The 22,596-nt window shown below is 45.3% G+C and overlaps 1 protein-coding gene across 1 annotated transcript in view; it reads left to right on the top strand.

Moving 5' to 3' along the window:
- The window catches only part of GLG1 (golgi glycoprotein 1), a 156,748-nt gene extending 141,687 nt beyond the window's left edge, over nucleotides 1-15,061 (top strand). Inside the window, exons 19-26 of the mRNA XM_003364635.5 lie at nucleotides 1,333-1,470; nucleotides 2,853-2,976; nucleotides 3,698-3,840; nucleotides 4,030-4,131; nucleotides 5,541-5,648; nucleotides 7,050-7,170; nucleotides 7,806-7,912; nucleotides 9,940-15,061. Of these exons, the coding sequence (XP_003364683.2) occupies nucleotides 1,333-1,470; nucleotides 2,853-2,976; nucleotides 3,698-3,840; nucleotides 4,030-4,131; nucleotides 5,541-5,648; nucleotides 7,050-7,170; nucleotides 7,806-7,912; nucleotides 9,940-10,107 (1,011 nt within the window). The 3' untranslated portion in view covers nucleotides 10,108-15,061. The remainder of the gene's footprint in view (nucleotides 1-1,332; nucleotides 1,471-2,852; nucleotides 2,977-3,697; nucleotides 3,841-4,029; nucleotides 4,132-5,540; nucleotides 5,649-7,049; nucleotides 7,171-7,805; nucleotides 7,913-9,939) is intronic.
- Nucleotides 15,062-22,596: the final 7,535 nt, after the last annotated feature.

Raw genomic sequence — 22,596 nt, 5'->3', positions numbered from 1 at the left:
TTTGAGATAATGGCTTCATTGTCTTCTTGATCTATTATTGTTGATGCCAAGTCTGATGTCAGTCTGATTCTCATTTCTGTGTAGTTAATCTCTCTCTGAATTTTTTCTTTATTTTTAATGATCTGTAACTTCACTGTGACATAATTAGGAATGGTTTTTGTTTTCTTTATCCTAGTTTTTTCCGTCTCAGAATTCATGTCTTCATTTCTGGGAAATTCTCAGTCATGTTTGTTCACGTATTGTCTTCCTTTTCCTTCCTTTTGGAACTCCTGTTTAGACAGTTGGAGCATCTGAATCTGTCCTCCATGTCTCTTAACTTTTTCTTTCATGCTTTCCATTTTTTTGTTTCTTTGTACTACATTGAAGTAATTCCATTTCCCAGCTTAGTAATTTGTTCTTCAGCTCTGTCTGTTTTGCTCTTTAGAGAGACCACCAATTGGGTTTTATTTTTCATTTCCAAGATCTGTAATTCATTCTTTTCATAAGTACCTGTTTTTGACTGTTGTTTACTATTTCATTCTGTATTGCTCTGAGGATAGTAAATATATTTTTTAATTGCTCTCCTACCTTTTTCCCTCAGTTATTTGGTGATTCTTGGTTGTGCCTTGAGGATTTCATAGAAATCTCATGACTTCATGCTACGGCCCTAGCTATTGCAGCTTCCCATCTGCTTCTCTTCTTTATTTTTTTTTATAATACCTATAAGGTTGATGTAGGGGAGATTTCAGGATATACTTAATTTATTATCTTAAAACCCGTCCTGTAGCACTTTATGCTTTTATGTTAACCCACTCATCTTTTTTATTGTAGTTATTTGTTTATATAAGTTTGCCCTGTGAGATTGTGTATTCGTCAAGGGTAAGGATTGGGTCTGATTCTTATCTGGCATCTAATGGTCTGTTCTCATGTGGTAAATGGTGAGTTGAACTGCACCTCCTGTCTTGTGCCTACTGTCTAGTCAGGATTATTGCTCCAGGGAAATGCAGAGAGCCTGTGTATGCTCCAGAAGGAATCTTGACAAGGAACAGGTCTAGAAGGCAGAAGAAACTGGGAATCCTGAATGGGTTTCCTTCCCTTTGGACTCCAGTGCAGCCTGCTATTCATCTGTAATTTTATGCAATTTGATTTGCTGTTAGTCCTCAGGTTATAAATCTATAAATATAATTCTTCTTGGTGAGGAAATCCTGATTCCTATTAACCTAGGAATTAGAAATGGAAGGTACTTGGATAGGAAAATGTGGGACACACTAAGAACTGAATGCTTCGGTCAGAATACATGGATTATCAATCCTTCATACACCCCTTAACTTGACCATAATTCTTATGCCATAGATTATTGAATGTCTGAAAGAAAACAAGAAGCAGCTAAGTAACCGTTGCCACCAGAAAGTTTTTAAGCTGCAGGAAACAGAGATGATGGACCCAGAACTAGATTACACCCTCATGAGAGTCTGCAAGCAGATGATAAAGGTAAGGGATCCAAAACCAAGGGTTAAGCACAGGGTAAGTAAAAATGACAGCAACATAACTTCTTGAAATTTCAGAGCAAATTCATATAATCTTTCCATTTCAACCTGTTTTATACAGCTAAGATGGTAGTTCTCAAAGGCTGGTCCCTAGAGCAGCAGCAGCAGCATCACCTGAGAACCTACAGATGCTCAGGCCCCCCCCCCCCCCCCGGAGCTACTGAATCAGAATCTCTGGGAGTGGAGAGTCTTTTTAACGAGCCTCCAGGGGATGCTGCTGTACGCTCAAGTTTGAAAACCACTGAGCTAAGATTCTCTTTGACCTAAGGCACAAGTAAAGAGATGTCCAATAAATATATGATTAAGTTTTGAGGGCAGAGTCGTAGGTATACCACAAAAGCCACCACTGAATGTCCTGATCATCCATCTACCACAATAAAAAGGCTTTGGTGTTCTACAAGTTCTTCTGCTTCATTTGCTTCTCCAGTGAACATTCTCTGCAGCAGGGCTGACTTGACAATCTAGGTGTCAGTTTGTGGATCTATCCACATATACGAGAGATTAAACTTCAGGTTCTAACCCCTTTTTTCAGCTTCCCTTTAAAATAAAATGTGACTTTTCACCCTATCAAATAAATTCCAAAGAGAATTTTAAAAGTTAGAGAAGTCTCTTTAGCTGGGCCTGGTAGAATTGAGTCCTTTGTAAAAGTGAAAATGTCGGGCTCTGATTTGAAGGAGCTTTGTGAGATTTTGAAAGCTTTTATAAAAATCAATCAGCAATCCATGTCTCCATATTAAGATATTAGTAGATTATAATTAGTAGATAGACTGTAGATTAGCAGGTAGAGTTTATTGCTAGTCCAAAATGGATCTCTGACTTCAAGGACACTAACAAGTGTACAGGGCCTAGCCCCACAGGATTCCGTAGGATTATAACCCCTATAGTTAACAGATGAACCAGATAGGTCCTTTCCCCACATCTCTGTCCACATTGGTTGGCGAGTAATTCCTAAATTTCCTATTGGGATTGAGTAGATTTGGCTTGAGGACTACATGGCCATGTGGTACAATGTTATATTCGTGCTTAAACAGGATTTAAGCTCATGAGATGTCATGTAATGTAACATAGCCGTGTAGGTAGAGAATCAATCTATGTAGAGTAGGAAACAGTGAGGTGGTAGAAAGAAATGTGAGAAATATAGTAGAGACTAGGTAAAGAAAGGGGGACTTGAGACTGAGTGCTTATTCAGACTTAGCCAGTTCTCTTGTACCACGTGATACCTTCAGGCTGTTTGTCTTAAGCTCCTCAGTAGATCTAAGAGTGATACAGATCGTGTTAATTGCCACATTTGGATACCTATTTTTATAAAACTTTGTTTCTTTGCAGAGATTCTGTCCAGAAGCAGATTCCAAAACTATGTTGCAGTGCTTGAAGCAAAATAAAAACAGTGAATTGATGGATCCCAAATGCAAACAGATGATAACTAAGCGCCAGATCACCCAGAACACAGGTATCTTGGCTTGGCTTTCCTGGTCCCATTGAGCACAGCATAAGTGGAATCGAGTGGGCATATACTTGCATAGTTAAACCATAGGTGGTTTGTTCATCGTGAATTTTAAGGGAAGAGTCTAGATGTAAGAAAAATGACTTACTCCTTCCTTGAAGAATATCCAGAAGAACAGAATGAAAGTCATGTGAAAGAGAGGCCTGAAAAAATAGAAAACTGCTTTTGAAAGGCGTACAAAAGGAATCAGGGCTAGCATTCCTTGATAAGTATGAAGATTTAATAAAACTTCATGCACGTGGTAGGAGAATATATGAGTAATCTGTTTTAGAACAGAGAAATTTCACCTCTGCATTGCAAGACCTTGTAATTTACTGGGCAAGGTGAGTTAGAGATTCTGTTTTCAGTGTTTTTAAAATACGTTATGGGGAAAGTTGCTGGTGTCTGCTTGGTTTTGTGAGGACTGCTTGAACCTTGGTCTGAACAAACCCGGCAGAGCTGCCGCAGAGCAGAAGCATTCCTGGGGGTCTCGACATCCACTCTTTCACCCAATTATGTTACTGGTTAGAAATACTGTAGTGAGGGCACAGTAAACATGTATTAAGTAAACAAATCCGTGGTTTATTCATGGTCATTGCCATAATATGCCCCCTTTTGGAAGATGGATCTCAAAATTTGTGAATCCGGGTGGAATATTTTATCATGTGCTTATCTCTTTCTGCTCTAGATTACCGCTTAAACCCTGTGCTGAGGAAAGCCTGTAAAGCTGACATTCCTAAATTCTGTCATGGTATTCTGACTAAGGCCAAGGATGATTCGGAGCTCGAAGGTCAAGTCATCTCTTGCCTCAAGCTGAGATATGCTGACCAGGTAAAGTGGCCTGTGCTTTCCACAGAGGTGTATTTATGGAGCCACCACTATTCCTGATGCTCTTTTCTTTGGAAGTTCTTAGCTTGTTCCTACTTTCCCCAGACCTTTTTCATACCTTTCCCAAGCCAGGGCCAAATAAAAAGCTGAAGTTGTCTAATAGGCTGACTTTTCTCCCTTTGTTACAAGTAGCGCCTCTCTTCAGACTGTGAAGACCAGATCCGGATTATTATCCAGGAGTCTGCTCTAGATTACCGACTCGATCCTCAGCTCCAGCTACACTGCTCAGATGAGGTAGGTTTTGGGTATGAAGCTGGTTGTGAACAGAGCTGGTCAGAGAAATTTTTTTTTTTTGCTGAGGAAGTTTCACCTGAGCTAACATCCACTGCCACTGTTCCTCTTTTTTTGTATGTGAGCCACCGCCACAGCATGGCCACTGACAGACGAGCGGTGTGGGTCCATGCCCATGAACTGAACCTGGCCTGCCAAAGCGGAGTGTGCTGAACTTAACCACTAGGGCCCCGGGGCTGGCCCTCAGAGAAGTTCTTATTGGAGAAAAGTTCTTTATTCTACTCTCTTTCACTTCAGCCTTGAATCCAGGGTTTGTTGAAGGCCCATCTTCTAGGCTCTCCATTGTCTGAGTTCCTGGTTCTCCGTAACACTGAATTAGACTTGGCATTAGTCCTGTCGCTGTACAATGTTGGTTCCATATTTCTCTATGGAACAAGAGTATCCTTTTATTATTATATCTCTCTACATAGTTTGTTCTTCCCTTCTCCTTATTCTGATGGTCAGCCAGAACACCCCCAGGACTTGCCAGAAAGACAGAAGTGCTCCTATAAAGAAGCGTCTGTCCTTGGAAATGACTTCCTAGCTAGAAAAGGCCATCTGGGGAACCTTGTTCAACATATGTCAGTTTTAGGGGATTGTAGCTAAAGCTCTTTCAAAGAAGCTTACTCATAAAGCTGTCCAAAGAAGGTTACTTTTTTGTTTTTGTCTTTGCTGAGGAAGATTACCCCTGAGCTAATATCTATTGCCAGTCTTCCTTTTTTTTTGCTTGAGGAAGATTAGCCCTGGGCTAACATCCATGCCAGTCTTTCTCCATTTTATATGTGGGTCACTGCCACAGTATGGCTGATGAGTGGTGTAGGTCTGCACCTGGGATCCACACCCATGAGCGTAGGCTGCTGAAGTGGAGTGTGCCAAACTTAAGGACTACACCACAGGGCCAGCCCCAAGAAAGTTATGTGTTTAATCTGTGCTGCAGGCTGTGTTTCAGGACCTCTGTGTGTGTGTGTGTGTGTGTGTGTGTGTGTGTGTGTGTGTGTTTCCAAGTTGTGAATCTAAGTTGACCAAAGCTCTGTAAATGTCAAGCATTTGCTTTTAGTATTTTACTTGGCTTTATAAACTTCATGTGGAATCAGGAAGTAGCCTTCTTTGTGACCAGTCCTGGGACAGTCTGACTCAAATCTCAGCGTTGACAGAATAAAGATATGTGCATTGACTGGTTCTCTGTGTGCTAGTCCTTGTGAATGAGAACGGAGCCTGGCCCATACGGGAGGGAGGGGAGAGAAATCCACCAGGAATCTGTTTGAGAAGAGCCCTGGGCACGTGTGTGGGAAGATCACCAGATCCACACATTTCAGAAACAAGGTCTCTGGTGAGAGCAAGGGTGACCTTGTTTATCGGATGTCTCCTAATAGATCTCCAGTCTATGTGCTGAAGAAGCAGCAGCCCAGGAGCAGACAGGTCAAGTGGAGGAGTGCCTCAAAGTTAACCTGCTCAAAATCAAAACGGAAGGGTGTAAGAAGGTAACCGCCATCAATCACCATATTTCCGCCACTTGCTTTTCTCTTCTCTTGTTCCTTTTAAAGCTGTAGTCTGCATGTCTTAGTAAAATCTAAACCGTCCTTCCCAGAATTCTACTGTTTCCTCTTACCAGACTTTACCGTTAATTGCCTATAACTTAAATATTCTTTTACATGTACTAATTATTTGTGAGTATGTCTCCTCCTCATGACTAGACCATTGTTTAAGGGCATTGTGAGTGCTATACCAAAGCAAAATATCAATTCCAATATTTGACATTATATGATGTTTAGCAGATATTTTCATCTTCTCAAAATGTTCCACATTCCACATGGTCTGAGAAGTGGTAGAAGTTGGCTAAAAGCTAAATGTAGATATTTTCCTTGGACTACTTTGTCATCAAATGATCCCATCTAACTTTAAGAAGGACTTTTTGAACAATATTTGAGTTTTGGTTTTTATTATTGTTGTTTTACCGGGACTACAGTCTTTTTTTTTTTGAGGAAGATTAGCCCTGAGCTAACTACTGCCAATCCTCCTCTTTTTGCTGAGGAAGACTGGCCCTGAGCTAACATCCATGCCTATCTTCCTCTACATTATATGTGGGACGCCTCTACAGCATGGCTTTTGCCAAGTGGTGCCATGTCCGCACCCGGGATCTGAACCGGTGAACCCCAGGCCACCGAGAAGCAGAGAGCACAAACTTAACCACTGTGCCACTGGGCCGAGCCCCTGACTACTGTCTTTCTATTGAGGGCAGACTAATTTTTGTCTAAGAAAGCAGTTCTGTCCTGTCTTTACCTCCTATAATTTTATCACGTATAAATGGAGAGTCTGCAGAGCTGATTTCAGTTCTATCACATTCCTGTTCCTCTTATTCGGAACATCTTTAAACTCACAGAAGAGTTATTCTCATGGTGGAAGTTATCTTCTGTCAATTCTTTTTTCCCTTTTGAGGATAATAGAAGTAAAGTGAAATATTTTGCAAACAAATATACCTTTGTTTGATTGGGAATTTTAATATAGCATATTACTCTGATTTTCAGATTTCACATTTTCAGACTTAAAGTAACAAAATAACTGTATTACATAAATATAAAAACTAACATTTTGTATTTAATAATAGGGCATACCAGAATGCCGAAAACCTAAATCTGATCTTATAGCCCCCTGCTTTGTGTAGCACACAGCTTTGCATACGAAGTGTACGCAGGTCTATTATTGAATTCGATCAGATGCTAACAATCTGCGTTCTTTGCATCATCACACCTTGCTGTGCATCTCAGGCTCTTTTGACTCAACCTTCCCTCCTTAACTTTCTTTGTATATAAAGTATTTATAGACAACAGATCTGATGCATTTCCTGTATAAAAGCTCTGTCTACAACGATCCTGTCTTCCTAGGAAGTGTTAAACATGCTGAAGGAGAGCAAAGCAGACATCTTTGTGGACCCAGTTCTTCATACAGCTTGTGCCCTGGACATTAAACACCACTGTGCAGCCATCACCCCTGGCCGTGGGCGTCGTAAGTCACTGTGTTCCCGCTGAGCCTGTCTGAACCATCTTGGGAGGAGCAGGGACTCCCTGTGAGACATCAGCTGCAGCTACTCTGTTCTGTAGCTTCAGTTCAACCACAGACAGCACCTCCTGGGGGCCTGGTTGATGCTGGGACTAAGCCTTTGTGGCAAAATGAATTTGGGAATAATCCTGCAGGTTTGAAGTGACCTAGCCATGACCAGAGGTAAAGATTTGATGAAAAGGCAAAGTGGAGCTATTTATCAGGGAAGCAAAGTGAAGCCATCATCATGGCCCTTTTCACCCCCTTGTCCAAACCAAAACAGCTTCAGCAGCTTCCGCAGTGGCCACGTTAGGCTCAATAGATAAGTTTTATGTGAGGTGGAACCTGGGCAGCTGTAAAGTTGTTCCTGAGCTGTGCATGCCCAATAAAAAGAGAAATTTTAAGAGAGACTCTGGACAGCCAACCTTGGAAATTAAATATTCTTCTCCATGTTAGCTCTTGGGTTAAGTTTCCTGAATGGATTTAACTTTGGGTAGCCTACGGATCTCAATTCTCTAGTGCTTAGGTACCCGTCTCCCTAACCTTACAGAAATTTCCGTTGTGTACAGTTTCAGACTCTTCTTATCCCTTTCCTTCTACAGAAATGTCCTGCCTCATGGAGGCCTTGGAGGATAAGCGAGTGAGGTTACAACCTGAGTGCAAAAAACGCCTTAATGACCGGATTGAAATGTGGAGTTATGCAGCGAAGGTAATGACCAAGAGAATCTCCTGAAGTGGCCATCTCTTCTATCAGTTTCCTAGTCTCTGCGAGATACTTCACTGGTCTCCTTGTCCTTGTTGTGAGACTGGCAGTAAGTGTATTTGAAAAATCTATCAGTGCACCTGTCAGACTCCTTGGCTGTCTGTGAGCCTGGAGCCATCATCTCCCTTTGCATTGAGTTGTGTCTGCAAGGCTTTGCCAAGGCCACTACTTTCTGCCCTCAGTTGCCCATAGTCAACCACTGACAAGTGAGTCACCCAAAGGAAGCATGTGACTTAAGCCAGCCATGCAAAAGAGAAACCAGAAAACATGCCCATGGGAAAAGAACGATATCCAGCCCTTTCTGTCTTAAAGCTTGTTTTTCTAACTTTACAGTCTTTGGGAGAAGAATATATATGTGAGACTAGCCCCCAGCTAGCCTGGAATTTGGAGAATAATAGGATACTGGGAGACTTCAGGACACTAGTGAATGTTTAAGATACCCAGGCAGACTTGGGCTAGAGGAAATTTTTCCTACAAAAATTCAGCCTCAGAAGAAGAATGAGAGTTTTTCTCGTGTATACATTGGTTTGTAATTTACAAAACACTTTGATGGATATATTACCTCATTTGAATGTAGAAATCCTGCAAGGTAAGTTAAATGATCATTTCCTCACTTTATGGTGGAGGAAACTTTGACTTTGGAGATTATGATTTGCTCAAGATCCGTCGGTAAAAAAGTCAGGTTTCTAGTACCATCCTCTTTGTATCACCCCACACTAGGATAGACATTCGCAGTTACCTTAGATCAAGAGAGTGACCATGAGAACTCCCCTCCTTCTTGCCCAATTCCTCCTGTCACCCATTTGCTTAAAACTCAAGGGTAACAGGCAAGTGGGAAAAACCACAGAAAGTCTTCATACCTAGGTGTAAGCGAGATGAGAGGAAGAGATGACAGCTGACAACACAGCAAGCACACCCGTCACCCCTTCTCTCACGGGAGCAAAGTCATCTTTGAAGCCCTTGGTCAGATGAGGGAGCAGTGACACTAAATTAGTCTCTTCTTTCTTCACTGGTTTCCACTTTTGAGCCACTAAGCATTGCTTCAGAGTGCCTCCACTGCTTATATTGTGTTGGCAAATGTTTGTGCTCAAATTGCCTTAATCTGGAGCCTTCCTGCTTTGTTCTGTGTACCTGGGATGACCGTAGAAGCAGCCCAGACCTCTCTGGGCCAGACTCCTCTGAGGCGTCAGACTAAGGTGAGACTCAAAAGGACAGGTTCCTTTGCACCTGGTGAACCATTCGATCCTGATCCTGCCGTAGGAGGCGAGCGTAGAGGGCTGTTGGAGAAAGCAGGGAGAGAAACTGAGGATGAAAACTGTTAGACTACCAGTGTCCACAGCTGGGGGAATGGTTAGGTGGGTTCAGTCGGTATACGTCATGTTTGCACATTGGTTTTGATGGGGGGATGCGTATGACATAATGGTGAGTGAAAATAAGGCAAGATGTAGAATTAGCCCCTAGTACCATCTCAGCTTTTCTCTTTGTTTTTAAAAAGGCAGCAAACATGATGAAGAAAATAAATCAGAATACCTAAAAACCTGTGACCTTGTGTAAGTCACTTAGCCGCCTCCCCACCCTCAGGCTTCTGGGTCATCTGTAATGTGGGAGTAATAAAATCTATTCGTAAGGATTGGCACCAGGACTAAATGATTGAAAACACATCTAGCCCTTTCCCAGGGCCCAACACGTCGTCGAGTCCTCAGTGTGAGGGCTGTTACTATGTTGGCTACGATGAACTGTATGAGACTCCACCTCTTTGTATTTGTCTGTATCTTCTAATTTTCTGTAGTAGATAGGTCCAGTAGTATGATCAGGAAGAAGACTTTGAGTTCTCTGTTTGACTTTTCTTGTCCAAGCCCTCTCTCCCCGAAAGAAATGACATAAATTAACTAGGAATCAAGGGGAGCAAGTTAGAGCCAGCAGAGCCCCTGCCTAGATCTCTCAGAAGATGATGCTGCCATGTGTCATTCCAGGTAGCCCCAGCGGATGGCTTCTCTGACCTCGCCATGCAAGTGATGACATCTCCGTCAAAGAACTACATTCTCTCTGTGATCAGCGGGAGCATCTGTATATTGTTCCTGATTGGCCTGATGTGTGGACGTATCACCAAGCGAGTGACACGAGAGCTCAAGGACAGGTAGAGCCACCTTGACCACCAAAGGAACTACCTGTCCAGTGCCCAGTCTGTACAGCCCTCCTGTATAGTGTACCCACTCACCTCGTTCTTCTAAGAGGTGACACCAACACTCATGTTAGAGCAGCAGCAGGTATCCACTGCGTTGTCCCATCTCAGACTTCGCCCCTGTCCATGGTGTCCTCCTCCTCCTCGACCATTTGTGCAGCATCAGCAGCTGGCCACTTTGGTTATTGCCTTTGTTGGCAAACTTGGATTTACCTGCCCGTAGACAAGTCTCTCTCATACCAATGGAATTACCAATACTTCCAGAACCAACTCACCTGACCTGCAACTCAAATGATTTTTTTTAAAAAAAAAAACACCAAAAAAAAAAAAGGAATTTTTAAAGAAAGAAAAAAATGTATATAGTAACACATCTCCTCCAGGCTTGCTTTGGGCGATGGGGTTATGTCTTCGTGACTGTGTAAAGTGAAGGCAGGACTTTAGAGGGAAACGCACCACCCAATACTCTGTAGCTGGGGTGTCTTGCTCATTTCTCAAAAGCACCTTTGGGCCACGTCAGGGCCACGGACTTCACCAAGTAGTGGGAAACCTTTAACTAGCCTGCTTTGGGTCTTGTTTTCTTCTGCTGGAACAGTGATGCCTTCCAGTTCCCACCCTAACAGAATCACTGCTGGTCAAGACTCCAAGGCCGTGATCTCCTCACCTCGGTGACGTGAAGCATGTGCTTCCCTAGGCAAGGGCATGTGGGTTGGGGAAGGGATCAGAAGTGGGTGAAGCTGGTCAGTCCACTGATCTGCGCTGAGAGGCTGGACCCTGAGTCCAGGCAGCAGGATCCCGGTAATCTCCTTCCTCCAGGCTAGTGCAGGACTCAGTCACATCTAGACTGACTCTGCTGGAGTAGCAGTTACCCCAGAAACCCTCCACTTCACAGGAGGCGGGAACTGTGGGGCAAGGGGGCTCAGGGCAGGAAGGAGAGCGGGGGATTGATTCACTTTGCTTTATTTTCCAGGCAACAATGCAGGTCAGAGACAATGGCTCATAAAGATTTAGCGTGGCACAGGGTGTGACTGGCAGTCTAACCTGACCTTTCTGCAGGCTCAAGGCCAGCTTCCCAGACAAGCTCCTTTATGCCTCTACGTGGAGAGGGTGTGGAAAGTTATTACATTCAAAGATGGAGGCTTTTCTCCATTTTTTTTTCCTTTCTGTCCATTTGCTGCATACACCCACTGTAGTAGGCATCGGCTACATGTTGTACTTTGATGATTCAACAGTCTTTCCAGAATCTGAGCTCTATGGAAGCAGCATTCCTGGCCGTCCTCCCTCATCCCTGCGTGTGGAGATGACAGGTTTGGAGTATAAAGAGGGAGGAGTGCAGGCATCATGGTTCAACCTGGCACAGCTTGGCTTGAGTTTAGGGCTGGAGTCACAGTGGCTGCACAAGAGGGCGGCATGTACAGTAGGAGATATATTTATATAATATATATTTTATTAACCTGATAGACGTCCACAAGTATTATAAATCATGTGCCTAAAACTGTCCACATAGACCATGGCACCCTTCCTTGCCCTGCCCCTCCTTTGCCACTGTCCACATGTGCTGTGGGACCTGCACAACATTTGTCTTCCCTGAAATGTGCTCAATACAAAGTGGGTCAATTTGTGGATCAGTTGATCCAAATTACTCCGTGTCTAACCTGACTGACATATATTTGAATACTGTGGTTTTCTTCTTTTTCTTTCTTTTTTCTTTTTGCTATCCTTCCTGGAGGCAGTAGGTTCCAGAAGCCAGCTGTATATCCCCCCTACCTAGGGTACTACAAGTCTCCAAGGGGAGCTGCTAAGCTGCTTGGTCCTCTCAGTCCTGCTTTTAGGGTCTTCCTGATTCTCAGCAACTGCCCTGGGATTCTTCAGTCTCAAAACTTGAAACTCTTGGCATCCGAGCAGCACCCCCTCCTGCCACCACTGTCGGGCTGAATTGAGCTGGGGCAGGTAGTCCACCTCCAGGGTTCCCACCTGGGTGGCGGGGGCTTGGGATTGAGAACGGGGGATGTCATCTAAATGCAGGTCTCCACTGACGTGTCTGGTGTGATTTACAGGTTAGGATAAATGTTCACCATGTGATGAGAATGGGGTACCATTCTCCATCTCTGCAGTCTCCCTCCCAATACATGTAAAACATCTCCATGGTTTACGTGTTAGTCTTGGTCTTTCTGTTCTTTTTGAACTGAGAGACCATCTCATTAGTTGTCTGCAGCAGATCTGGAAGTTTGAAAAGGAGTTTGATTCTTGAAACATTTGTCACCTTTAGAAATGGTCAGAATAGAAGGGATGACTGCTGGTGTTTTCAATTACTGGTTGCTAGGAAGCATTTCACCATCTTACTTGGAATAGTTTCATGTGACTGGTTCTTGAGGGTCCCAGGTGGTGTTCCTGAGCAGTTTTCTACATCCAGGGGGCCCAGCACCATCTGAACTTGCAGCCCAACTGTACCTATTCTGTACCCCATTTGATATAACAAAACCGCTTCTGGGGCACCTCTGAGTACTGGCCTCATAGGTCAGTCATGGGTAAATCAACTAGTCAAGAACTCGTCAAGAAGAGGAAACCATGGCCCTAGATGAGGGACTGATGATGGACCTTGGTCTTTATCTCTTCTCCTGATGTCTAGCCCATGAACAATAACCTAAGCAGCAGAGCAGGTAGATTTTTTTTGCCAAGGCTCTAGGCACTTGCTGAAAATTAACAGTAGCCAGGTAACTCATCTGTCCTTGTCAGCTCACTGCAGTGTCTCAGGGACTCATACTTACTTAGTGTGCTCCACCACATTCCAGAGGCACGAGGAGATCAGTCTCCTGGGCTGGAGGCCCTGTGATACAGGAAATCAAAAATCTAGAGAAAACATCAAGAACGAGACCAACTGCTCCCTCTAACAGAGCTACCAACAGACGGGTAGCTCTGGGAGTGAGACCTGTATCCTGGTGCATCCCTGGCCTCCCTCTGCTATTGTTGGTGCCCCAAGAGAAGCCTGCTAGCACGATGTGCCCATATGGGAGCCATAGCAAAAGCTGGAGTTCAGTCCAGCCGGAAAACCCTCCTTCTCTGGGTTCCCTAGAGACCTTCTAGCTTCCCCTCCCAGTCCCGCTGTGGATCCGGTAGCTTGTTCTGAGCCAGTGCATCCTCAGAAGCAGGGGAATTCCAGTATTTAGTGAGCAAGTGTTGACCTGAGTTTGTGGCAGGCCTTTGGCTTTCTCACATCCTGCCCTGACTCTCCTTGGGGACAGTGAAGAGCTCTGCCAGTGGGGAGGGAGGGAGATTCTGCTTTCCTAGAAGAGGCAACAAAATTACTACCAGATTTCATTTCTTCCCATTTCCTGAGGCCATGTAATAGAAGAATCCAGTGGTAAAGAGGTCTGTAGCATCCATTTACATTTTATCAGATAAAGTGGAAAGGGAGTTGTATGCTGACTTCCCTCTACCTTCCCCAAGAGAAGATTTACTCTCATATGCAAGCGTGACTTCTGGAAGTGGCTCCCATCCTCCCCACCTCCAGGCTGTAGTACTGCGTCTAGCCCGGAGAGCCCCACTGTAGTGAGACCTCCAGGGAGGGGCGGGCTGCTTCACACGGCTTCCTTTCTTAGCGAGTCTTAAGTTCCCCTGAAACGGCCTTCACTCTCCGTTTCTTCCCCTCCCCGACCAAAGAATAAACATTCTCCACATATAACTTATTCTAAGTAAGCAGATGTGGAGAAGGAAGCTGAAATAGGGACCCTGGAAGCCAGCCAATCCAGTCTGACACATTCAACCTAAATTTTGGCCATAGAACAAAAAATATGTCTTTTAGAATCATGTGCATTTTGGTATGTTTACTTGCATTTCAGATTCTTATGAATTTGAAAAACCTCAAAGATCCCTTTTATTTCTCACCATTTGGACAGCTCCTAAGTAGTTTTATAAAGTGAGCATCTAGTGCCCTGAGTTTCTTCTGGGCCTTCAGGGACACTTCTAATTCACCTCTTCGCTACTGATCTTTGGTTCCCAAAGGCCTGGGGCCAGAGCTGATCTTCTGGCTTGCCTCTCTCTCTCTCATTTGTCTTTGGTTGGCAGTCTCTCTAACTCTACTCCTCTTGGTCCTCCTCCTCTCCACTAGGACCAGGATCACAAGTTAGGGTAGTCAAGTTTGAAGTCGAATTCCCCTTCCTGTCCAGACCTCAGACAACAGATCAGTTATTAGCAAACCCAGACTGACTTGTCAGAGTGACAGGCTTCCCCAGACCATCTGGTGAGATCACTGTGGAGACCCAGGGATTGTCTGTCATCTGGAGCACAAAGGTGGGACTGTCTGCCTGGGCTAGTGGTCACAGGGTCCTGATGGTGGTTTCCTCTCCTTCCCCCTTCCCCAGATCTTCACCACACACAGGTAGGGATGCTGGGATACATGCAGTGGAGAAATCTCCCTGGGCAAGGAGAAAATTCAGACAGTGCCTCTATATTCTGTTTTTGCCTTCCCCCCAACATAGAATGGACACCTGGACCCCAGAGCCCCACAGGCCCTATGCCAGACATGCTAGGGTGGTTCGAACAGGTCCCCTGGTCAGACTGCAGTGCACTGATGGAGTGGCCGACAGGAGAGCTGGCAGCTGGAGGCATCCTGAGCGGCTTCTCCCAGCACAGTGTTCCCAAGTCAGTCCAAGCAGGAAAACAGACTGTACAGCAAATGCTGTGTGAAATCTTAGGCCTTTAACTTTTTATTTTTAAGAAAGAAAGAAAAATTAACAAGCTTCTTTTGTAAATGGTTTTCCTTTCTATGTATAAAATCCTGGCAGTTCCTTGTTTTTACATGTTCATGCTGTGTAATTTTGAGATGTTACTGAGAATCTGAACATAATGTGCATTTTTTTCTGTACAGATGAAATGGGAGAATTTAATAAAGAGTTTGCAGGTTTTTACTTGTTAAATCTTCTGTGGTGACTGGGAGGATGCTGCACCCACCCACTCTGCTAGTGGAAGTTTGTGGAGCTGGAGCACTGATGCTCACAAAACTTACTGTGAGGTTTCTATCGTTCCTGGCTGATTAGGGCAGACAGACTGGGATCATAGGACTTTCAGAAGAGAGCTGGAATCAGATCTGGGGTTTACTCTCAGGCTGCTGTGTCCAAAATTACTCATTCTACTGATGGGTTTAAGCTATGTCATGAGGCTCCTTCCTGGGGAGAGCACATACGCAGAACCCCTTCTTGGATGGCACCTGCTCTCTAGTGGCCACCTTTCCATTCAGGCCCAGAACTAGGCCGCATTTATTTTCTGTGCCCTGCCATGTCCCCTTTTAATCAGTCCTCGTCTCCACATTCCAACAGCCCAGTCCTGGGGTCAGTGACCTCTGTGACACCCTTCCTGAGCCTTCTACCTCCTCCACTTTCAGCAAAGGTAATTTGCATCTGGGTGTTAAAAAGTAATAGTTTAAGGGACCAGCCCGGTGGCACAGCAGTTAAGTCCACGTGCTCACGTGCTCCGCTTTGGCGGCCCAGGGTTTGCCAGTCCGGATCCCAGGCGCAGACCTCCACCCCACTTATCAAACCATGCTGTGGCAGGTGTCCCACATATAAAGTAGAGGAAGATGGGTACAGATGTTAGCTCAGGGCCAATCTTCCTCAAAAAAAAAAATAATAATAATAATAGCTTAAGGAATTTGCATGGTAGCAAGGATTTCTTGAAGTGGTGATGTCCATATTAGGATTTGAGTAATGGGATGTTCAGAGAGAAAGGACGAGGTAACCTGGGACCCAGGGTTTCTTCTCAGAACTCCTCAAATCCATTTTCGGCAACAGTCATTTAGGAGATGATGCACCTGAGAGTAGAGTGGAGACTGGGAGAAGGTGAAGAGTCGCAGAAAGGAGGAAGAGCGTCTGGGGACCTTTTATGTCCCTCCTACAAATATTCCTCTGTCTAGGGAGCTCTGGGCAGCTGTCAGCCCTGAATGAGAGGCATCTGGGACCAGACACTCTTGAGTGTCCTGGAGAGGCTGCCCTGCTTTGCTGTAAATGTGGGAAATGAGGCGCTGGGTTCAGGCTCCTCATCTGTGGTATCCCCACAAGGCGAAGTGGCTCACCCAGCCCAGCTGCTCTCGGCCGCTCGAGGGCACGCCGCAGCAGTGACGGGAGCGTGCTGCCCAGCTGAAGCCTCAGCCGGCTCTGAAGGAATCGCCCCACCCCCAGATTTTGTGTGTGAAGATATTTCTGGGTAAGATCTTTGGCCAACTTCAATCCTCAGAGACATCGGGCATTTGTTCTTAAAAGGGGCTAAGAATGAAAAGGTTTTAGACAAAAAGGGGAGAACCTTAGACCATCCAACTCTCTCACTTGGATGAAGGAGTGAGCTGCAGAGCCGGGGAGGGACCTTGCTTTCACAGACAGCTGATTAGCAGCAAAACGAGAATGTCTGCCCCTGCCATATGCTTTTTCGTCTGACGAGCCAGATTGGCTTTGGGACCCGTATGACCAAACTAAAACCCCAGCCCCCATCAGACTCCGGGCGGGGGCGGCTGACCTGACTCTGGCATCTGCAGACCCCCGGCAGGCCTCCCTTAGGAGCTATTGGTCCTGGTCCTGAGGTCCCACCTCGCTTTCCCAAAGCAGCCCACAGCACAGTACTGTCTTCTTAAAGTCCCTGTATTTGTGGAGAAAGCTGGACAGTCTGCGAGGGAAAAGAAGAAGCCAAGGGATAATGAAAGGCAGCAGACTAGGAGGAAGCTGCTTGGAGCAAGGAGGGAGAGGCTGGGGCACGGGCAGCTTCTTGAGGACGTTGAAGCTGCTGGGGCTTGGCCCCTCACGCCCTATGGCCCTGGCAGGAGTATGCCTTCCACCCGCCTGCATCCTGGAACCAGGGGCTGGTCCTTGACCCTTTCAGGTGAAGGGCTCCGTAGGGTGGGCCCAACAGAGCAGCGAGGACGAGGCCGTAGACCAGCGCTGCACCCAGCAGCCCCGGGTAACAGTAGGTGATGGCAGTGATGGTCTGTTCCACCTCCACTGCGGAGGAAACAGGCCCAGAATGAAAGGTGAGCCCAGCCAGCCCTCTGACATTGCGTCTTCATGGTCTCCTCCCTGCCACTGTCTCCTTCCAAAGAGCTTTCTCCGGCTCACTTTCTCCTCCTAGAGGTTGTATTACTCCCCATTTATAGATGGGAAAGTTAGATTGAAGGTCTCTAAAGGCAGAGACGGTTTGGACTGGGTGTAGTAGGTGGGTGGGTGGATCTAAGGCCAAGAGAAGGTAAAAGACTCACCTGAGGGGCCACAGAGTTGGGGGCGAACCAGGACTGGACCCAGGTGCTCTTGCTGGCTCTGCGCACTTCCCCAGCCGTAAGCTCAGGGCTCGGCTCTGACTGCATCGTCCACAGGAGCTCCCAGGTCCTCCGTGGGGAGGGTGCCTCCGCTCTCTGAGCTCCTGAATGTATTCTGTTCCTGCCCTTCAGCAGACCTTTAGCGCAGCCTTCCTTGCATTCTAAACATTGCTTCAGCGTCTGACCTAGCTTTCGAGACTCCCTAACGTCCAGACCGTGTTCCAGTCATCCCTCTGCCCTGGCAAATACTTAGTACTCCATAAATATTTGTTGAAAGGGTCAGTTTGACAGTGAAAAGTCATGGCTTTACCACCTAGGGGAGCCCAGGTCAGTCTTGTGGAGGTCTTTACCAAGGAGGATGTCTTCACTGAGTCTGATTCCAGTTTTACAGTTCCAGCCTTTTCTTGCACCCTGGAACAGAGCAGATCCCTTCAAATAGCTTCCCTCTGCTGTATCCCCCAAAGGAAAGAAACAGGCATTCACCACCAGAGAACGCAGAAGACAGGAGTGACTGAGTGGATTTGAGGACCTCATGGGTGGCTGGTCCCACAACATCACTGCACAGGCTCCAGTGCCCAAGTCCAGGTTTACCTGGAGGCAGGGGCAGAGCCAGGCGTGCTTTGCCACACACAGTAGTGCCCATCTTGACCTTCTGGGTAGCCAGGGGGTAATCTGGGTGTCTAGCTTCCGGGTGGTTGCATCAGGAAGACTGGAGCACAACTCCTGGGTTCGCTATACTTGCCTTGACCCCAGGGCAGGAGCAACACACTTCAGAAGCTCCACTCTGTTGCAGGCCTTGGCAGGTCACAGACATCCCTGCCATCTCCTGAGGCAGCTGCAGCCAGCTGACTGGGATCCCCAGCTCCCCCAGTGAAGTCCTCCTCCTCCTGGTGTTGGCCTCTCAGGACCCAGGAGACCCTCAGAGGGTCAGGGTGGTGTCCTAGGGCCACACAAAGTGCATGGAAGTGAGGGCCAGAGGCTGGGATGAACAGGCTCAGCTGGAGTGGCCAGAGAGCCAGGGATTGCATCTCGGCTCTGGAGAATGAAGGGGAGAAGGAAGTCACGCAACACCACCAGCCTCTCTCAAACCCGTAGTCCTACTGCATCCCCTTTCTTCCCAGGCCCTCCGGAGACTCCTCCTTCCTCCATGGCCTTCCCTTGCCTTTCCCAGAATCTACTCTTCCCCACAGTTAGCCTTCTAGCCTGTTTAGCAGAATGTGATCTCTGAGCTTGTCTCTGCCACGTGTACCTTCCCTCCTCTGGGCCTCCAGTATCCTTCCTACAGAGCAAGGGAAGGAAATGGATTTAATCTTGTTGATTAGGCTTCCCCTCCTGGACCTTAAAGGTGTGGTCTAAGGTGTTCGTGTCCATCCTCAAACGCTTCTGGTCAGTCTTCTCATCAAGAAGCCTGAGTGTCTTCTCTGCTGACTGTCCACTCTTCTGAGCGTTCTCTTATTCCCCTCATCGCTACCAACCAAGGCTTCCTCCAAAGGGGATCCATCTTCTACACCTTTCTTCCCAAGCCAACGGCCACATGCTCCATTGCAGTCCTACACACCAGAGGCCCCAGGGCCCTGCACCCTAGGACTGACCCTGACAGAGCAGATGGGTACCCTCTCCAAAGACATACTGGCCTGAAAAACCACATGGCACAGTATTAGGTGCCCTTGTCAGCAGGGCTGGCATTGCCCATGGTAAAGCATGCAGCATTCTGGGCCAAGTCCACCTCTGCCAGGAAGCAAGGATTCACACCCCCTTCTCCCTGACTCAGCAAGGAGCTGGGGCCACTCCACATCAGCTGCTGGTACCAAGATGCGACACAGGCCCTGAGCGGACTGGCCCGCACCACACACCAGCTCTCTGGATTGCTTTGTCCACTCACCACAGAAGGCTGCGGCTGGAACAGCGGGCTGGAAGACCTCTGAGGCACTTGAGGAAGCAGAGAGGATAATGACCACTCAGAATAACTCCATGGTCATTTATTAGGCACTCACTGAACTATCAGCTCAGATTAGTGCAAGATCTTTCTAGAGGGCCATTTAGAAATACCTATGAAAATTGTAAATCCTCAGACCCTCTGATCTAGCAATTCTGTTTTCATAAATTTATGCTATGAAAATAATTAAACTCGTATATCAGTACACCTACAAGGATGATTATTATAATAATCTTTATAATAATTAAAAACTGAACAACTATTATTAGAGGTGAGATTAAATTTTAAAATGAGACACCCATGTGATGCAATACTATGCAGCCCCCAAAAGGGAAAATGTAGAATTCCACTTCTGGGTAGGATGGAGTTTACAGCTGAATAATGCTCCCAGTGAGAATAAGTAGAAAAGCCAGCAAAACAGGTGATTTTTGTGGTTTAAGAGTTGCAGAAGCAACAGTGACCAGACGGGTTAAGATTGTGCAGAGGGAGAACCATGGAGAGGTGAGCTGACAATCTCTTGCCACTTGCATTTGCCGATTCTGGCAAGAGGCTGAGGACCCAGGTTCTCCCCAGGCCAAAGAAGGTGGGAGAAGGAGAAATTAGCAGGGTTTTTTATAGTTTCATGGGCTGGAGTGACAAAATTGAAGGCTTGAGGGGTCTCAAATATATATTTGGTTTCATGCCACTTGCTGAAATCTGAAATTTTACAAGATGGGATCCTAAAAAGCTAAGCCCAAACCTCTGTAAAGCAGAGCAGAATTTTGCAGAATCACAGTGCAGAGAAGATAAAGATTAGACTTCAAGATCTCTCAAAAGGAGAGACTCTGGTGAAATACACTAGGATTTCCGTTGAAAGCCCTAGAGGGCTAGGCCCCAGGAACAGAGGCAAATGAGAAGCAGATGGAAGTCTATCAAAACGACATTCCATAGACTCCAGCTAATAAACGTAGAAGGAATTATGGAATTAGAAAATCACCATTTGACAACCACCAGAGTAATAATTGCTCAGGCAAGAACTATGAATAGATGCTAAAACTGGCGGGTGAATGTTTTGCATTTTTGATTTGGTTTGGTTTTTTGTGTTTTGAGAACATAGTATTTATATATTCTCAAAGTACCTTCCCCCAAATCACTTGTTAACTACAGAGGCAAAAAACAGTCATGTATGGTGGAGAAACCTGGCAGACACAGCTTAAGCATGTGATTAAAGCTACATCAACAAGAAGAGGACAAACAGGCATCATGTGCCTCTTGATATAATGCACTGAGGACACAGCATCCTCTCTGTGGTATTCCTGTCAAAAATGCATAACCTGAATCTAATCATGAGGAAACATCAGACAAACCCAAATTGAGGGACACTACAAAATAACTGGCCTGCACTCCATCAAGATAAAGACTGAGGAACTGTTCCAGATTAAAGTAGACCAAAGAGACATGATAACTAAATGCAGTATGTGGCCCTAGATTGGATGCTGGACGAGAAATTTATTTATTTTGCTTTAAAGAATATTAATGAAAGAACTGGGGAAGTTTGAGTAATATTTGTAGATTAAATCATTTTATTAATGTTAATTCCCTGATTTTGGTCATTGTACTGTGTTACACTAAGACTGATGGCTGACTTCTCATCAGAAATCATGGAAGCCAGAAGGCAATGAAAAGACATACTTAGAGTTCTGGGATAAAAAAACTGCCAACATAGAATTTTTTTACCTAATGAAAATGGGCTGGCCCAGTGGCGCAGCGGTTAAGTGCACATGTTCCACTTTGGTGGCCCAGGGTTCGCCAGTTCAGATCCCGGGTGCCAAGACATGGCACCGCTTGGCAAGCCATGCTGTGGTAGGCATCCCACATATAAAGGAGAGGAAGATGGGCATGGATGTGAGCTCAGGGCCAGTCTACCTCAGCAAAAAGAGAAGGATTGGCAGCAGATGTTAGCTCACGGCTGATCTTCCTCAAAAAAAATAAATAAATAAAATTATAAAAAAATAAAGATCTCAGGGGCTGGCCCCGTGGCCGAGTGGTTAAGTTCGCACGCTCCGCTGCAGGCGGCCCAGTGTTTCGTTGGTTCGAATCCTGGGCGCGGACATGGCACTGCTCGTCAGACCATGCTGAGGCAGCGTCCCACATGCCACAACTAGAAGAACCCACAACGAAGAATACACAACTATGTACCGGGGGGCTTTGGGGAGAAAAAGGAAAAAATAAAATCTTTAAAAAAATAAATAAATAAAGATCTCAGATAAACAAAAGCTGAAACAATTTGTCACCATCAGACATGCACATAAGAAATCCTAAAGGGGGGCTGGCCTAGTGATGCAGCAGTTAAGTTCGCATGTTCTGCTTCAGTGGCCTGGGCTTCACCGGTTCAGATCCCACATGTGGACATGGCACCGTCTGGCAAGCCATGCTATGGCAGCCATCCCACATATAAAGTAGAGGAAAATGGGCACAGATGTTAGCTCAGGGCCAGTCTTCCTCAGCAAAAAGAGGAGGATTGGCAGCAGATGTTAGCTCAGGGCTAATCTTCCTCAAAAAAAAAAAGAAAGAAAGAAAGAAATCCTAAAGGAAAATCTTCAGACAAAAGAAAAATGATCCTGGATGGAAATATGGAAATGCATGAAGGAATGAAAAGCACTAGAAAGGGTAAATATGTGGTTAAACATAAATAAATATTGTCTGAACAAAGCAATAGAAATGTATTTAAAATATATATTGACTTAAAATGTCTTATGAGCAGAACACAAAAGTTGGGAGGCGGCAAGTGAAGTTAAAGTACTCTAAAGTTCTAGCCTTACTGGAAATGTGATCACAGTAATATTGCTTTACACTATTAAGTCAGAAATGCATAGGAGTAACCACTAAAAGAATAATAAAAGAATGTTTAACAAGTCATTAGAGGAGGGAATAATGTCTTTTAAAATAACCCAAAAGAAGAAAGAAGTAAGTGAGAAAGGAACAAGAAACAACATAGTAGATAAAAACCCAAATATATTAGTAATTACACTAAATATAAGTGGACTAAATCTACAATTAAAAAACTAAGATAGAATGGATTAAAATCTAACAACTGTATGCTGCTAACAAGAGACACACCTTAAAATTAGGACATTGAAAAGTTGAAAGTAAAAATATTAGTACAACTGGTGTAGCTATACTAATATGAGACCAAGTAGACTTTAAGGCAAGAAATAGTGCTAGAGAGAAAGTTGTACACT

Source organism: Equus caballus, chromosome 3, assembly GCF_041296265.1.
Source record: "Equus caballus isolate H_3958 breed thoroughbred chromosome 3, TB-T2T, whole genome shotgun sequence".
NCBI lineage: Eukaryota > Metazoa > Chordata > Mammalia > Perissodactyla > Equidae > Equus > Equus caballus.
Note: the sequence above shows the minus strand (reverse complement) of the source record. Positions and strands in the feature narration are given on the sequence as shown.